The sequence below is a fragment of the Brassica oleracea genome, chromosome C2 (assembly GCF_000695525.1).
Source record: "Brassica oleracea var. oleracea cultivar TO1000 chromosome C2, BOL, whole genome shotgun sequence".
Classification (NCBI taxonomy): domain Eukaryota; kingdom Viridiplantae; phylum Streptophyta; class Magnoliopsida; order Brassicales; family Brassicaceae; genus Brassica; species Brassica oleracea.
In genome coordinates, this window is record NC_027749.1 from 7903625 (window position 1) to 7918441 (window position 14817).

The 14817-nt window shown below is 31.7% G+C and overlaps 2 protein-coding genes across 2 annotated transcripts in view; both read right to left on the reverse strand.

Annotated features, from left to right (window-relative positions):
* Nucleotides 1-5962: 5962 nt before the first annotated feature.
* On the reverse strand, nt 5963-7430 carry LOC106324863. Its single transcript, XM_013762858.1, has one exon. It carries the CDS (start codon nt 7060-7062, stop codon nt 6235-6237), a length of 828 nt encoding a protein of 275 aa, XP_013618312.1. The 5' UTR covers nt 7063-7430; the 3' UTR covers nt 5963-6234.
* A 1999-nt stretch (nt 7431-9429) lies between these two features.
* The window catches only part of LOC106323338, an 11594-nt gene continuing 6206 nt past the window's right edge, over nt 9430-14817 (reverse strand). Inside the window, exons 2-3 of the mRNA XM_013761479.1 lie at nt 10060-10184; nt 9430-9984 (exon numbers count right to left, since the gene is read on the reverse strand). Coding sequence (XP_013616933.1) covers nt 9430-9984; nt 10060-10184 — 680 coding nt within the window. The remainder of the gene's footprint in view (nt 9985-10059; nt 10185-14817) is intronic.

The following is a 14817-nucleotide window of genomic DNA, read 5'->3' on the forward strand; positions in this document are numbered from 1 at the left end:
CCCCCCCCCCCCCGCCAAACATGCGCCCGTGTTGATCATCCCCACAGGGCCACAGTTATCTTATCCTTACAAAAATATTCCTCTTTCGACGTAAATCTCAGTTTATATTTTTTTTGTTACTTTATATTTAAAAATTTTAAATGCACCAACACATATAATGTTACTATTATTAAGTTATTTATCCAAACTTATTGCGTACTGTATACGCATATATGTGTATAAAAATCTAAATATACGTTGTACTGGTATGACATTAGAGGAGAGAAACAAAAACTAAAAACACACCTAGAGTATTGTATCATTTATTCTTTAATCCTAACAAAATAAAATTAAGTATCCTACTAAACCCTGGCAACTACAGCTGAGTTGATGACTAATCAAATACTTAATTACAAGGTTCTATCCAAACTAGTGAGTCTATTCTAATTTTTCTAATTCCAGAAAAGGTTAAAAAAATATAATTTGTGGAAGCAACATGACCTAGTGATGAAAGTTTATAGATTTTTACACCAGGTCTGGAACTCGATTATCAAAAGATGCAACAGTAGTACTTCAGACATAGTCGTTTGTTTTTATTACTAACCGTCAGTTGATCAGAGTGTTAGAAAGAGAGTTTGATTTTATAATGATCTACCCAGTATTGGAAAAAAAAAAGACAAGAAAAAAGTAATAGGAAAGGGTTATAGAAGCTCTGGAGAGCCAATTTTTTTCTAAAATTGTTTTAAGAATCAATCGTGTTAAAAAAAAAGAATCAATCGTGTTTTAGTTTTAAAAAATTAATGGAACCATTTTAATGGTACGTTGATAAATCTAGTCTTTGTATTAATATAACTTTCATGTATAGAAACACTTTTCCTAAATTGACGATAAGGTCAAAAGAAAAATCTGTGACTTGAACACTGCAGGTTAGATCAGGCGCCTTTAGTCCCAATACAATCCGAAAGTGTTTCGAATGCACTAGGATGAGAAGTAAAAACGGTGTTACCGATTTGGCTTATTCTCGAAACGGCAAGCAGTTTGTTAATTTCTGTAAGCAATACGAGAATCTTGGTGATTAGTAGTTTTCTCAGAGGAGGAGTTGCCTTATTGGTCTAGATCAAGATTAGACTCTCTTTTAATGCGAAATTATTAGTTTCACATGTGGCCATGCGAATATGATGTATTTCTTACGGCCCATTTAAATATCCAGGAAAAAGTCCATCTGTGAACTGCACTTTACACCCATGAGTTAGGTCTGTGTCTTTAATAGTTTCTTTGAATGGGCCTACCCATTCTAAACTTGTACCGTCACAAAAACTACGTTGCTTGAAGAAGCCAAACAAATTAACTTGAGAAAATGCTTTTTGAACCTACGTTTGTGAATTACGATAGTGATCAAGCTAACTAAACTCATAATACACTGAAAAGTAAAACTAAGCTACTGATGCTATGTCTTTTTAACAGTTTTTTTTTCTTTAATTATTATCAAAAGGACTTTAATCTTTTTAATGCGATGTCTTTCTGGATCGAAAATTGTAGTATACTAAAGGTTTTTTTAGTTCTAATTTAGTTTTAGTTATCATGAAAATGTTGTTAAACTAATCTATTTTATATATTATTTATGATCTGTTCCAACTATCGATTGCAGGAATCTTTGTCTCTAATACGCTCTCTCAAGATGATGTTTTTTAGTATCAATCTCAGAATGTTTGGGTAATAATCGATAAGACAACTTTGGACCAGATCAATGTTAGATCGGGTTGGATTGTTTGGATCGAGCTTTGATACCATGTTAAGCTAGATGAGCTTCAACATAAAACCAATTGGTGATAAGTGGATTGGCTCATCTATCTTATATATTATTTATGATTCTTTCCAACTACCGATACATGAGACTTTTAAATCTCATTTGTTCCCCTAGCTTTCGTTCTCTAATACATGACTCTGATACCAAATTAAGCTAGATAGACTTTCAATCTAAAATCAATTTTCATTTTAGGTTGAAAGCCCATATAGCTTAACAAATGTAATGTTCATTTTCGTCTTTCTTGTATGCTCACAATTTTCCCTCTATGTGGGGTGAGCTCACCTTGTCTGACACCGGGAGCCTAGGAGATTCGAACGATTTATGATTTATTTAGTGATCATGTAACAATCATATAGTTTTTACTTGATTTAGCCTCATTCGAACAGTATTGCAAATTACTTTCCGATAAATTATATATTTTCATTATTTTGGTTGAAGCATGTTTTACTTTTAAGTTTATCTTTTCGGACAATTGACCTAAAATATAAATATATATTGATAAGATAAGTATTACTCAATTTTTTATAAATCTATCCACATATACCACACATACCAAAAATCGAAATTTTACATAAAAATAATTAAAAACGACGAACTGAACAAGAAGTGAAAGACGGAACTGGAAAGCCACTCACTGCATAAGATAATGCCTATCTTGGATAGGATCGAGTCGTATACAATGGCCAAATAAGTTAATCCAACTGAATCTAAATGAAACCACAAGAATACAATTGTTTAGTTAAGTTGTCTTTTCATAAGTACTGGCATAGAGTAACTTTTTTTTTGAACAACTGCATAGAGTAACTTAATTACAAATTAATTAGTAATGGCAGTTGATCATATTTCTTGTGTGTAGGCAACACTGGTCATTTACGAACTGACTCCTGCAATATAGTTATTATGACACATCGTATATTCAATAGGTATTAGTGTTAACAATTTCAAATAATGATTCATGCTCATAAAAGAGCATGAAAAAATAGAAAACAAAGGTGCATGTGAATGATATTGTTTAATTTTTTTTTGATAAAAAAAAGGGTTAAACTCGGTTATATTAAAGACACAGACTTAATCTCTGGATGAGAGGTGCAGCCCATGACGGACCTTTTCTCGGATTTTCATACAGACGTATCCGCAGCCGTGGTAGTGAGAAGAACAATGTGACTTAGTTTCCGCAGCAAGAGGATCAAACCCAGAATGTTTTTGCATCCAAGGTCCGTCCACTACCACTGAACCACAAGGCCCGCTCGATATGCAAGAAAATAAGGAAATGGAAAGAGTTGATCAAACACCAAAAGGCTAAAGATGTTCGGCTGATATTTCACAAAAGAAGGGAGAGGAGGTAACAAAGCAAGTTATCATAATTAAGAGAAATATTTACACTACTCTAGCTACTTGAATAAAACCTTAAGCACGTGGGTTTCATTTGGCTTGTTGCATATAATGGGGCTAGATGGTTTAATACTAAAGTTTACGGAATAGTTCTTTTAATTATATACTCAAAAAATTATATGCAGAACACAGTTACGACAAATATCACAATATAAATAGGAGGCAAGTGTTTAGAAATAAAGTGAGGGCCGGCTTAATGGTGTTATGGGCCCTGGAGCAAAAAAAGTTTAAATTTCTAAACTATTATTTCTTTTAAAAAAATTTGAGAGATATATGTTTTTTTTCAAAATATCAGAAATATTTTAAAAATAAATCTTTGGAAATAAAAAAAAAACTTTCATATAAAAAAAATTTGGGCCCATTTTCTTATTTGTAATATAAAAATACATGTATTTTTATAAAAAATCGGGCTCTTATCTATTAAAAATAGGGGAACAACAGATTGGGTCCGGAACAGTCGCACCGTTCGCACGTTTAGTTTTATAACCCTGGGTCAAACAATCAATACTGCTATTAATATACAACGAAGTAAAATAATCTTTGAATGTTTAATTTCCTTGTGCTTATTGAATTTATCAACGCAGAATAACAATATGAGGATGTAGGAACTGTTGCATACTAGGAATAATGTTACAACTTACAATGGACACGAAGTACTTTGTTATAGTTCTGTTACATTTTACCCAAAAAGCGTCGCAAAACGTTATCACAAAATAAATGAGGCCATGCAGTGTTTAGTAATCACTTGCTACCCACTAACAAAAGGAAAGAAAGATATTTAATGTGCAGAGAATGTTTACCTCTTTGATCAATATGAGAACGTAGCCTGCAAAAGTTGAAGAAATGAGGGTAATTTCACAAATTTTGAATTTTAACAAAAAAACAGTTTTGGATCTTGAGTCGTGTAACTTTTCAGGTTAAATACGACGAATCGGTTATTGACTACTGTATCTAGTAATTTGCTGTATGAACGTATATTAAGTTTCAATGTGAATATAGTCTTGATTGTTTAAAAACTGAATGATAAGGCTAGCATATGTTGAGTTGAATTGTTTCCAAGTGTCATCGGTGAAGATTAGGCTTCGTCACTGAGTTGTATTGGTTGAGTTTTTAAGTTTATTTATCGAAGTTGGAATCTCTGTATATTTTTGGTGGTGTTTGTCTGCATGTGTAATTATTTATTGGTTAGAACTTTAGATGATGTTATAACATCTGATAGAAACATAGAAATCATAGTTAATTATGAATATTTAGCAAAGTTGGGCTCCAAAGAATTTCGAAATTAACAATTAAGGTGGGGCTCAAGATGTTGACGACTGATCTCGAACTCCTTCTCCTTTTCATGTCTCTTTGGCTCCGACTGGTGACCTTTTCGGGAACACGAGGAACGAATAGGAAAGGAATGTATAGGAATAAAATTGCAGGAATGAAAAGGAATGCTTGTTCCTTATCAAATTTAGCAAGGAATGATTTTGTTCTATATTTCTCTACAAAAAAAAGAATGGGGAGGAACAAGAAGGAAAAACTATTCCTTTTGAATGGTGATTTTTTTTGGGAATGATAAGGAATTCAGTGTTCCCTTTCGTTCCTTGGTCACCATTCAAAGCCTTTGAGTTTGGTTCTTTCACGTGCCGCCATGTTCACATTTGTCATCAAATATGTAGATATATACGTATTGACCGTATGATTAATGTATTTGTACATTTACACATCCTTTTCCCTAGTGCATAAGTATATATGTAAGTGTACTTTACCAGAATACATTTTTAGTTTCTGTTCATACATACAGGGTTTGACTTTTGTAGTATTTTTGCTGCATTTTCTGATTCGAATAAAATTTTGAAGATATAAACAAAACTGTAGTGATTTTAAAATTTGTCTGTTTTCATCACCTATTCACCAATTTTATGTTCTTTTATTCAAATAAAACATTTAATAGTAAACAGTTGTTGTGCTGTCTCTAACATCCGTTTTGTCATATTGATTGAAAATAATAGATTTCCTGACGAGAAAAGTGTCGCTAACTCACCACTAATAAAGTCTTATCAGTAGTTACGTGGTCCTATAAGACCTTTTGGCACTTCAAGTAAATAGTATTTCATGCTTGAAGATTCTAAATAAATTTAAACTTTTTGTAATATTTTCTGTTCGATTTATTATACAAAAACCGCATGTAATTAATTACTAATAGGCTAATAGCTAATATATCTTCTTTTGGTTGCTTAAAAATGGAATCAAATACACCTGTTGCCTGTTGATAGGTATATATATTCCTGAAGGAAAACTTTGGAAAAGGCAAGCGAAATTAAAACAACCTTTCGGCGATACATCGCGTGATGCCATGAACTTTTCTAGTTCAGACAACACAAAAGGTATATATATTTGTTTCTTACAAGTTTTCGATTTATTCAAATAGTGTAAATGTATATTTATGTATAAAACGTTATGTTTAATTTACACTTAAGAAACATAAAGAATCAAAGTTAAGTAATAATCACAAGTGTGACTTTGCTTTACCCCAAAAAGAAATCACATGTATGGGAAAAAAATATTTATTCATGATATATTATGCCATAATTTGCGGGATTAGAAAGCATTCAATTCACTAACCGTATCAAAGAACATTGCAGTTTATATCGTTTACTTGAAAATGAAATAGTAATATTTAATCGGACTGGTAAGATTAAAAAAAAAAGTAAAAAAACTAATGAGGCTGAAGATTTCAAACTTGTGGCGCCGTAAAGATTTGAATTATTAACCCCAATTTCCAAACCTAACACCAATTTAATTTTAACTTATTTCCCAAAAGCTATATACAATTTACAACTTTTCCTTTTAACTTTTTTCTTCAAACGAAATTCAAACAAGCATCTGCAGAATTTTTTTTCAGATTGATACGTACAGAGGAAATCATTTCCAAAGAAAGGAAAGATAATTCACATTTCACACAACTAAAAATTGAAATTCTTAATAAAATTTGAACCAAAAAAATAAAAATTAAAGCAAGAGAGGTCTAATACTAAACAACCAGTGCAAATGATTTCTGGTCTAACGTTCTAAGACTTTGTACCTGATGAAGTACGAAACGACACCGTTTCAACAGATTCTTGATTACTCTGTTTCTTCTCTCTGTTCACCGTCGCAGGAGTCATGAACTTCAAGAACGAACCTTCTGATACAACCGAAAGTTCCGGTTTTAGCTCTCTCCTCTTGGCTTCCTCGATCATTCTCCTCCTCAGCTTCTCTTCCGCGTCCCTCATGAACTTGAACTTCGGCGGAGGCGAAGAAGACGACTTGAAAAACTTGTTGAACTCAAGCTCACCCTCTGTTTCGAACAGAGGATTGAACTCGTGGTGCGAGTAAGACTCCAAAGGAGACGACTTTAGTGTTGTCGGAGAAGCCAATCCAGGGGTATTACAGTCATTTACTCCAGCCGGAACATCACTCAAGCTCCTCGTCCTCGATCTCGACTTCCCGTCGTCAGATTCCAAATCAGCTTTCGTCTCTTCCATGATTGTGAAGAGAAACCTCTGGTTATGAAGCTTCATGAGCTCTGCTTCAAACCCTTCTTCTCCTCCTCCTTCCAGATGTTTCATCAAGCCAAGCTCCAAATCTTGATTCCTCGAGACTTCTTCTCCTTCGCTTCCGCCGTTGTTGGCATGTAAAGACTGAGGCTTTTTGAAGCAGAAGAGCTGGATAAGTTCCTTAGCGTACCCGGTTTGTTGTTGTTGCTCTTCTTCTTTCTCTTCCTCACTCTCTTGGCTTATGACTCTCTTCTTGTGCTTCTTCCATCTCAGAAGGTAATAGACTTCTGCAATAAGTGCTAAGAGAAGAAACCCAAACACCAAACTCAACCCAATCCCTAACTTAATTATAGTCTTCATCTTTCTCACCCAAAAATGCTCACATCACATGGAAAGAACCCAAAAAAAAACACCCTAAATTTTAGGTCCTTTCTGTGATATTACAGAGGAATGAAGCAAGATTTGGTTACCCTTGGCAAGATATTTTAGTAGCAATTAATATTGCTAGGGGAGCAAAAGAAGGAAACTTGCCTTGATGGTGAGCAAAATTTACGGTTGAAAGAGAGAAGATTAGATTTGTGTGTGTGTGTGTGTGTGATATAGATAGAGAAACTTCTCTTTCAAAGCAATTTAGGTTCACAGGTTCGGTGCCTTGTAAAACTTGGCACAGGAGGACCAAGTCTGGTGCCTTTAACGCAACAATTTGAATTAAAAAGAGAAGTTAGAATGCAATTTATGTTTTAGAGTAACAAAAATCAGTATTGTCAGTGAAAATTGAAAACTGAATTAGATGTGAAACAAGTGTAAACCGTTCAAAAGTAGGTATCATCATGTCAAAATGCGAAAACAACAAACAATATACATTCATCAGCTATATTTGCTTATTTAGTTTTCTTTTTCTTTATAGATATATTTTTATAACCAGATGTCATTTCTGTCTAAAGTTTAAGCTGCCCACTTAATTTGAAACTTTTAAATTTAATTGTGAATTTGTTGATAGTTTTTTTCATCAGATATTCACTAAAGTTTGGAGTTATTTTTTAACAGTATCTATATTACAACTGAGATAGTCCGTTTAACATTTTGGATATAGTTATAAAAATTTAAGTGGATGTTATTAATATTTAAAGTATGAGTTTGAACCATAACACAAATTTTCTAATAAAATAGTATTCCAGGTTAGAATGACTACAAAATAAATTAATCTTTTACGAGAGTTGAATGTTCACGTAATTGCTAATCTAACTCCATCTATCTTAGTAGAAGTACCTTTATTATTTGTTTAGAAACATGAATAATAGTAAAAAATAAATATAATAATGTTTGGAAACATGGATAGCAGTAAATTATGAAAAAAAGTACTGGATTTATGCTATTAAAAAAATTGGAAATCCATTACATGTAGTATTAAAAAATAACGGGATTATATTACTTGTTATACATATTCAAATCAAAATAATAATTTAAAATTGATTTATATCAAAAATTCATTCAAAAAATATATATATATATATTCAAAAAGTGATTTTTACTAATATATTTTCCAATAACCATTATAAAAATGTTTTCAATATATATAAGAAAATTACAATACAAAGCTCAATTTCAAACACCAACTTAAATTATGGTTTTTATATTTTACATTCAAAATTAAAAATATAATATATGCAATTATTTATATGATTGTACGTATAAAATATTATTAATTATAAGATTACTTATTTGATGGTACGTATAAAATACGATTAATTATATGATAACACATATTTTTGTAACCTATGATGACACATATATGATATATAATAGTGATTAGGGGTAGACGTCCAGGTTCGTTTTTGGGTGTGTTTAGGATTTCGTGTTCGGTTTAGATCTTTGAGGATTCAGTTCGGATTTCGATAATCAATTTAAATTATTTTTAAAATTTTAAAATTCATTATATGCTTTAATTTTTTAAAAAATCTATAAATAATAGAATATATTACATATAAATTTGAATAACATATGTCAGAGTACCTAATTTAACATATAAATTGGTCTGGGTTAAATATTTGGATAGAAAATTAATAATTATTTAAGTATTTTTTTGAGTTTTGAGTATATCTATACTATTATTTATGAAGTGATTTAGCTTATTTGTCATGATTTCCATGATTTTAGGTAATTTTTCTTATTTGTCATGTTTTAATTAGGTTTAAGCTGAGTCATTAATTTATTAATAGTTTTTAGTTGAGTCCACAATTTATTAATTTAAATAATATAACTATAAAATATGTAATTAGATATATAATTATTTTGATTTTGCTTATTTATCATGTTTTCCATGATTTTAGTCAATTTTTCTTGTTTTTCATGTTTTTATTAGGTTTTAGCTTAGTTATTTATTTATTAATAATTTTTAGTTGAATCACTAATTTATTAATTTTAAAAAATATATGTAATGAATTTATATATAATTAAAAATGAATTTTGATTTAATAATATTTAAATCTATATGTTATATTAAAATTCTTATTTTCTTAGTTGTCATATTTTATTAGGTTTTAAGCTTTTTTTTTTTTTAAATGTTAAATTTATTGATCATCATATGGCAAAGAATAGTTATTTACAATGAGAGCCTAAGAATTGTTTATCGTATGAAACCTATCTTTACCCAATATGGGCCAAAAACCACCTCTGTATCAAACCCTCCGGTTCTTTCTTCACATAGTATCTAGTAGATAGTAACCTCTACCTGATTGTCTTCTCAATGATTTTCGCAAGTTGAGTCACCGGTCTACTTTGCTGTGAGTGTCGCCTTTCATTTCTCTCTCGCCATACGTAATAAACTGTAACTTGCAGAGCTAATCGCAATAGGATAGATACATGTCTGTCGTGTGCTACACTCAGTATTCGAGCCAGAATCTCTGCCCAGTCCAGCGAAGGAGCAGGGCGTAGCAAAGAACCAATGACCTGCAACCAGATTCCATATGTATAAGGACAAGCAAAGAACAAGTGCTCGCGTGACTCCTCTGGCTCGCCACAAAGAAGACAGCCTTGCACAATCCCCCAATCTCTCATTCTAGTCCCTGTAGAGAGCCTATCTTTGATAGCCAACCATGTGATAAAAGCATATCGAGTCACACCTTGCTTAAACCAGATTAGCTTAGACCACAACACTATGTCGTATCGTGCACAGATCATGTTCCAAGTGTTGAAAGCAGAGAAAGACTTCTTGAACTCCTCTTCGCCGCTTTTCCATGTCACTATATCATCGACAGTTTGCACTAGAGTTACTGGGAACTCCTTCACACGAGTAAGGACTTGTTCAATGCTTCTATCTCTTGTCTGCTGAAACCTCTATTGTTGGTCTACTAGTACCTCAGCAATCTCCGCATTCCTTACAATTCCCAGTTTATGGGTTCCTCTCTCGCCAATGACCTCAGTCAAACAACACATAGGATGCCAAAGATCAGTCCAAAACCCCACTGCGTTACCACTGTGAACTTCAAAGCGAAGAAATTGTTTAGCTAAAGGTTTTAAGCTTTTATATATGTCATTGATTTATTATTAGTTTTTAAATAAGTATTTATTAATTTTCACAAAACCCGTAATGAATTTTATATATAATAAGTCTCGAATTTTATTTTAATAATATTAAATTTTATATGTTATATTAAATAATTAATTATAAACTAATATAATAAAATTGTGAAAATATATTTAAAAATTAAAAGAAATCTTATATATATTGTGTTGCTATCTGAAAACAATATTTTTTATTATAAAGTTAAAAAATTAAGATATAAAACAATTTATAATTAAATATCAGTCAAAGAAAAATATATATAAAAAGATATTTTCTAAACTATTTCTAGTATATGAGTGTTTTAAAACTTTTAACACAATAATAAGTACATAGTTTGATGAACGTTTTTTGACATATATAAATAATTTGATGTTTGATTTAACTATTTAAAATCATAAATAATAACTTAACTTGTGCCTGAGTTCAAAACAAATTTTCTGGCTTTTACTTAAACTGGTTTAAGTTTAATCCGTGAAACACTATAGCTTCAGTTGGTGACCACTAGAAGAATGAAAAAAATAAAAAAAAAAAAAAAATTTCATTTGAAGAATTGAAAAAAAAAATATATGATTTTTTGTTCAATTTGTTCCTTATCAGAATTGCATAGGAAAATTTTTTCTTATAAATTCATTCTTCCATGGGGAATTTAGAAGAAAAAAAAGTGGGATCTATTCATTCTTCCATGGGGAATTTAGAAGAAAAAAGTGGGATCTACCTTTCAACAATTTGACTAAAATTTCAACATAACTGGTATCAATTTTGATGAACAAAGAATTCACCGTAATTTTTTCCTTCAACATGTTCACCAATTAGAGTTTTATTATGCTGATTTTTGGATTAATAAGACATAAAATAATAAGTATTTGTAAGATGATTATGTCCGCATGTGCGGGCAAAACACCTAGTCTATATTATTATTTGCGAAGTGATTTTTCGCCACGGAGATCTCACTTTAAAAGTTATAGTGGTTAAATACGATGTTACCCTTAATGAATAAAATATAAAAATTAGCTAAAATAAAAACATGTTTTAATTTTCTTATACAAGGTCAGTGATTAACACTAATAATAATAAGAATGATCTAAAATCTAAAAAATAAATAAAATTAGTTATTTTAAAACAAAAGATAATTCTTATATATATTGTGTTGTTATCCTAAAATATATTTGAATAACATATTTATATGAATCAATATAAATTCTTAATTTATATAATTGAAAAGATAGTATTGAGTGATTTCTAGCATTTATTATTTAATGTTGAATATAGCATACAAAAAAATTCAAAAAATTATAATAATTACGATTTTTTTAAAAAAAAAATAAATAGAAATTTATCATTATAATTGCTTATTTAGTAATGCATATATTAATAAATAATTATAAAATGCTTAAACCCGCAAATGCGGGAGAAACACCTAGTTTTAACTATTTTAGATATTTACATTTGATTATTTATATATTTTCAAGTATTTAAATGAACTTAAAAATATTATATACAGTGAAACCTCTATTAATTAATAATGTTGGGACTACACCAATACTATAATTTTTTTTATTAATTTATAGAGATATTAATTTAACGATATACTAATTAAACCAAAAACTCAATTTGTGACTATAAAATTATATTATTATATAGAGATTTTCAGTGTATATTAATTTATAGAGAATTAATTTAAAGTGGTTATATTGTATATTTTGGATGTTTTTATATATATTAAATCTAAAAATAATTAATATATATAAGTATATAAATCTATTTTGGATACCCAAAATACTTTGGTTTGGATCGGATTAGGTTTCAGTTCTTCAAATACCAACATTTTTAATAATTCATATATTTAATCAATTTCGGTTCAGATTTGGTACTACTTATTCGAAATGAGATCGGTTCGGTTCTTCTAATTCGAGTTTTTTGCCCAACCCTAAATAGTGACATAAAAAACAAATAGTATCATATTTTTTAAAAAAATATTTTTTTAAAAATACAAGTTGTATTTTATAATAGAAAGCTTTGATGAAAATTTTGACCAAAAAAAAAAGTAGCGATAAAAATATTAAAATTTACTATCTTTTCTATCATCCACCTTATTGCTATTCATGATCTAATCCTGACTAGTTTCTTCACTTCCATCCGCAAACATTATTTTTATGGTTGGTGTCGGTTGTTAGCGTTTCATAACAATTAGAAAGACAGTTACAAATCGCTTCGAACCGCTCTAAACTTCTTAAAATCAAAACCTGGTTCACGCTAGTGTTTGCGGCTGCGGATGGATAAATAAATATAAAAATATTTTAATTTTAGATTTCATAACCAATACCAACTATAAAGATTACGTTTGTAGATGGTAGTAGAGAAATTAGCCAGACCCTAAATGGCAAAATATTCTTTTAAAAATTATAAATAAATCTTCAAAACAAATATTATTGACATTATAACTTTCATTAAAACTACAAAAAATATATAATAGCAGCGTTACGCTATCATTTATAACTTTCAGTTAAACTACAAAAACATAAGCCACTGATATCTTCTCGCTCCGCTATCAAACTTGACATCTCCAAAGCCTTCGACATTGTGAAATGGTCATTCATTGAAGCTACTCTCCGTGCAATGGGCAACCCTGGTTTATTTGTCACCTGGATCATGAGGTTTGTTGATACAACAACGTTTTCGGTCTCCATCAATGGTGATCTGGAGGTTTTCTTTCCCAGTTCTAGAGGCATTAGGCAAGGTTGTTCATTATCGCTGTATATGTATGTTATCGTGAGCAATGTCCTCTCCAAAGTTCTTAAATAAAGCAATCATCAATAGAAGTATTGGGTTCCACCCTTTGTGCAGTGCAGGCGGCTTTACACATTTAAGCTTCACAGACGACATTATTGTGTTTACTGATGGGCTGTCTGGCTCGCTTGGTGGCACATTGGATGTTTTTCGGGAATTCGTAGGAATTACGGGACTGTGTATTAATGTGGCAAAGTCGACCGTCTTTACAGCGGGAAGGGGTAAGCAGACACTGGAGACTGCTGCAGCAGCAGTAGGTCTTACAGCTTATGATTTACCAATTAACTATTTGGGACTGCCGCTCAATACAAAGACAATGACTCGCAGTGATTATGAGCCACTGTTGGTGAAAATTCGGACCACATTTCTCAGCTGGACGAGTAAAGCTTTATCATTTGCCGGAAGGTTGCAATTGATCAAATCGGTTATTGCAAGCATCTCAAATTTTTGGTGTGCAGCTTTTTGTTTACCACAAGACTGAATTGATGGGATAGAAAGCATGTATTCAGCTTTTCTCTGGAGTGGGTCACTAAATATTACAACTAAATCAAAAGTAGCATGGGAAGAAGTATGCACACTGAAGAAGGAAGGCGGCTTAGGAGTTCGTAGAATAAAAGATGTCTCAATGGTCTTTGCTCTGAAGTTGATATGACGTTTGTTTGACAATTCATGGTCTCTGTGGGCGACGTGGATGAAGCAAGTTATTCTGTGAGATGTCTCTTTCTAGGATATTAGAGAAGGGACAGTGGGTTCATGGATTTGGAAGAAGCTACTCCAGCTGAGACCCGTAGCAAAAAAATTTCATCATATGAAGTTTCACAATGGTCAGGTAGTAGGGTTTTGGACAGATATTTGGAACCCTAGAGAAAGATTGATTGAGGTGATAGGCAAGAGAGGCACCCATAAACTTGGCATTGCTCGAAATTCCCAGATTTCAGATGTCATAGTTGATCATGAATGAAGGTTTCGGAACTCAAGGGAACAACGTATTGAGCAGGTGATATCTCTGGTCAAGGACTTCCGGCTAGAGCTGGAGACTAGTGTGGAAGATGTGGTTCAGTGGAGGAGAGGAAATGAGGACTATGGAAAGGATTTCTCTGCGCACACAACTTAGGATATGATTAGGCATCGACGAGCCACAGTTCTTTGGTCTCAACTCGTTTGGTTTGCGCAAGGTGTGCCTAGGTATGCATTCATAACATGGTTAGCCATAAAGGACAAGTTCTCGACATGGGTTAGAATGCAAGCCTGGGGGAGAGTGCAAGGCTGTCCATTTTGTGGTGAACCAGAGGAAACAAGATAGCATTTATTTTTTGCATGCTCCTACACATACAGACTTTGGTTGCAGGTCATTGGCTCATTGCTTCAACCAGCTTCCACCCCTGATTGGAATGAGATTCTGGCTCGGATTCTTGGAAGCTCCCATGATAGTTTAATCTCTATTCTATTGAGGCTAGCTTTACAGGTGATGTTAGGAGTTTTCAAGGCTCCTAAGACAAATGTTGTAGTATAAATGATTGTCGAACCAATTCTAAGGGAATTCGAAGCAATGAGTATACAAGTACTCACTCAATCTAAGTGCAACTAGTGATTTCAAATGATTTCTAAGCTAAAGAATAAAGCTGATTCAGTTTCAGAATAATAAAAGCGGTAAATGAGTTGACTTTCTTAACTAAGGAAAATGAGAACTCATGGGCATAGGAATTAGACCTTGGGTGATCAAGTTTCGAACTAAGGATGGCAGACGAACAATCAAACTATCA

Coding starts and splice junctions, on each gene's coding strand:
- LOC106324863 (XM_013762858.1), bottom strand. CDS start 7,062: ATGAAGACTATAATTAAGTTAGGGATTGGGTTGAGTTTGGTGTTTGGG.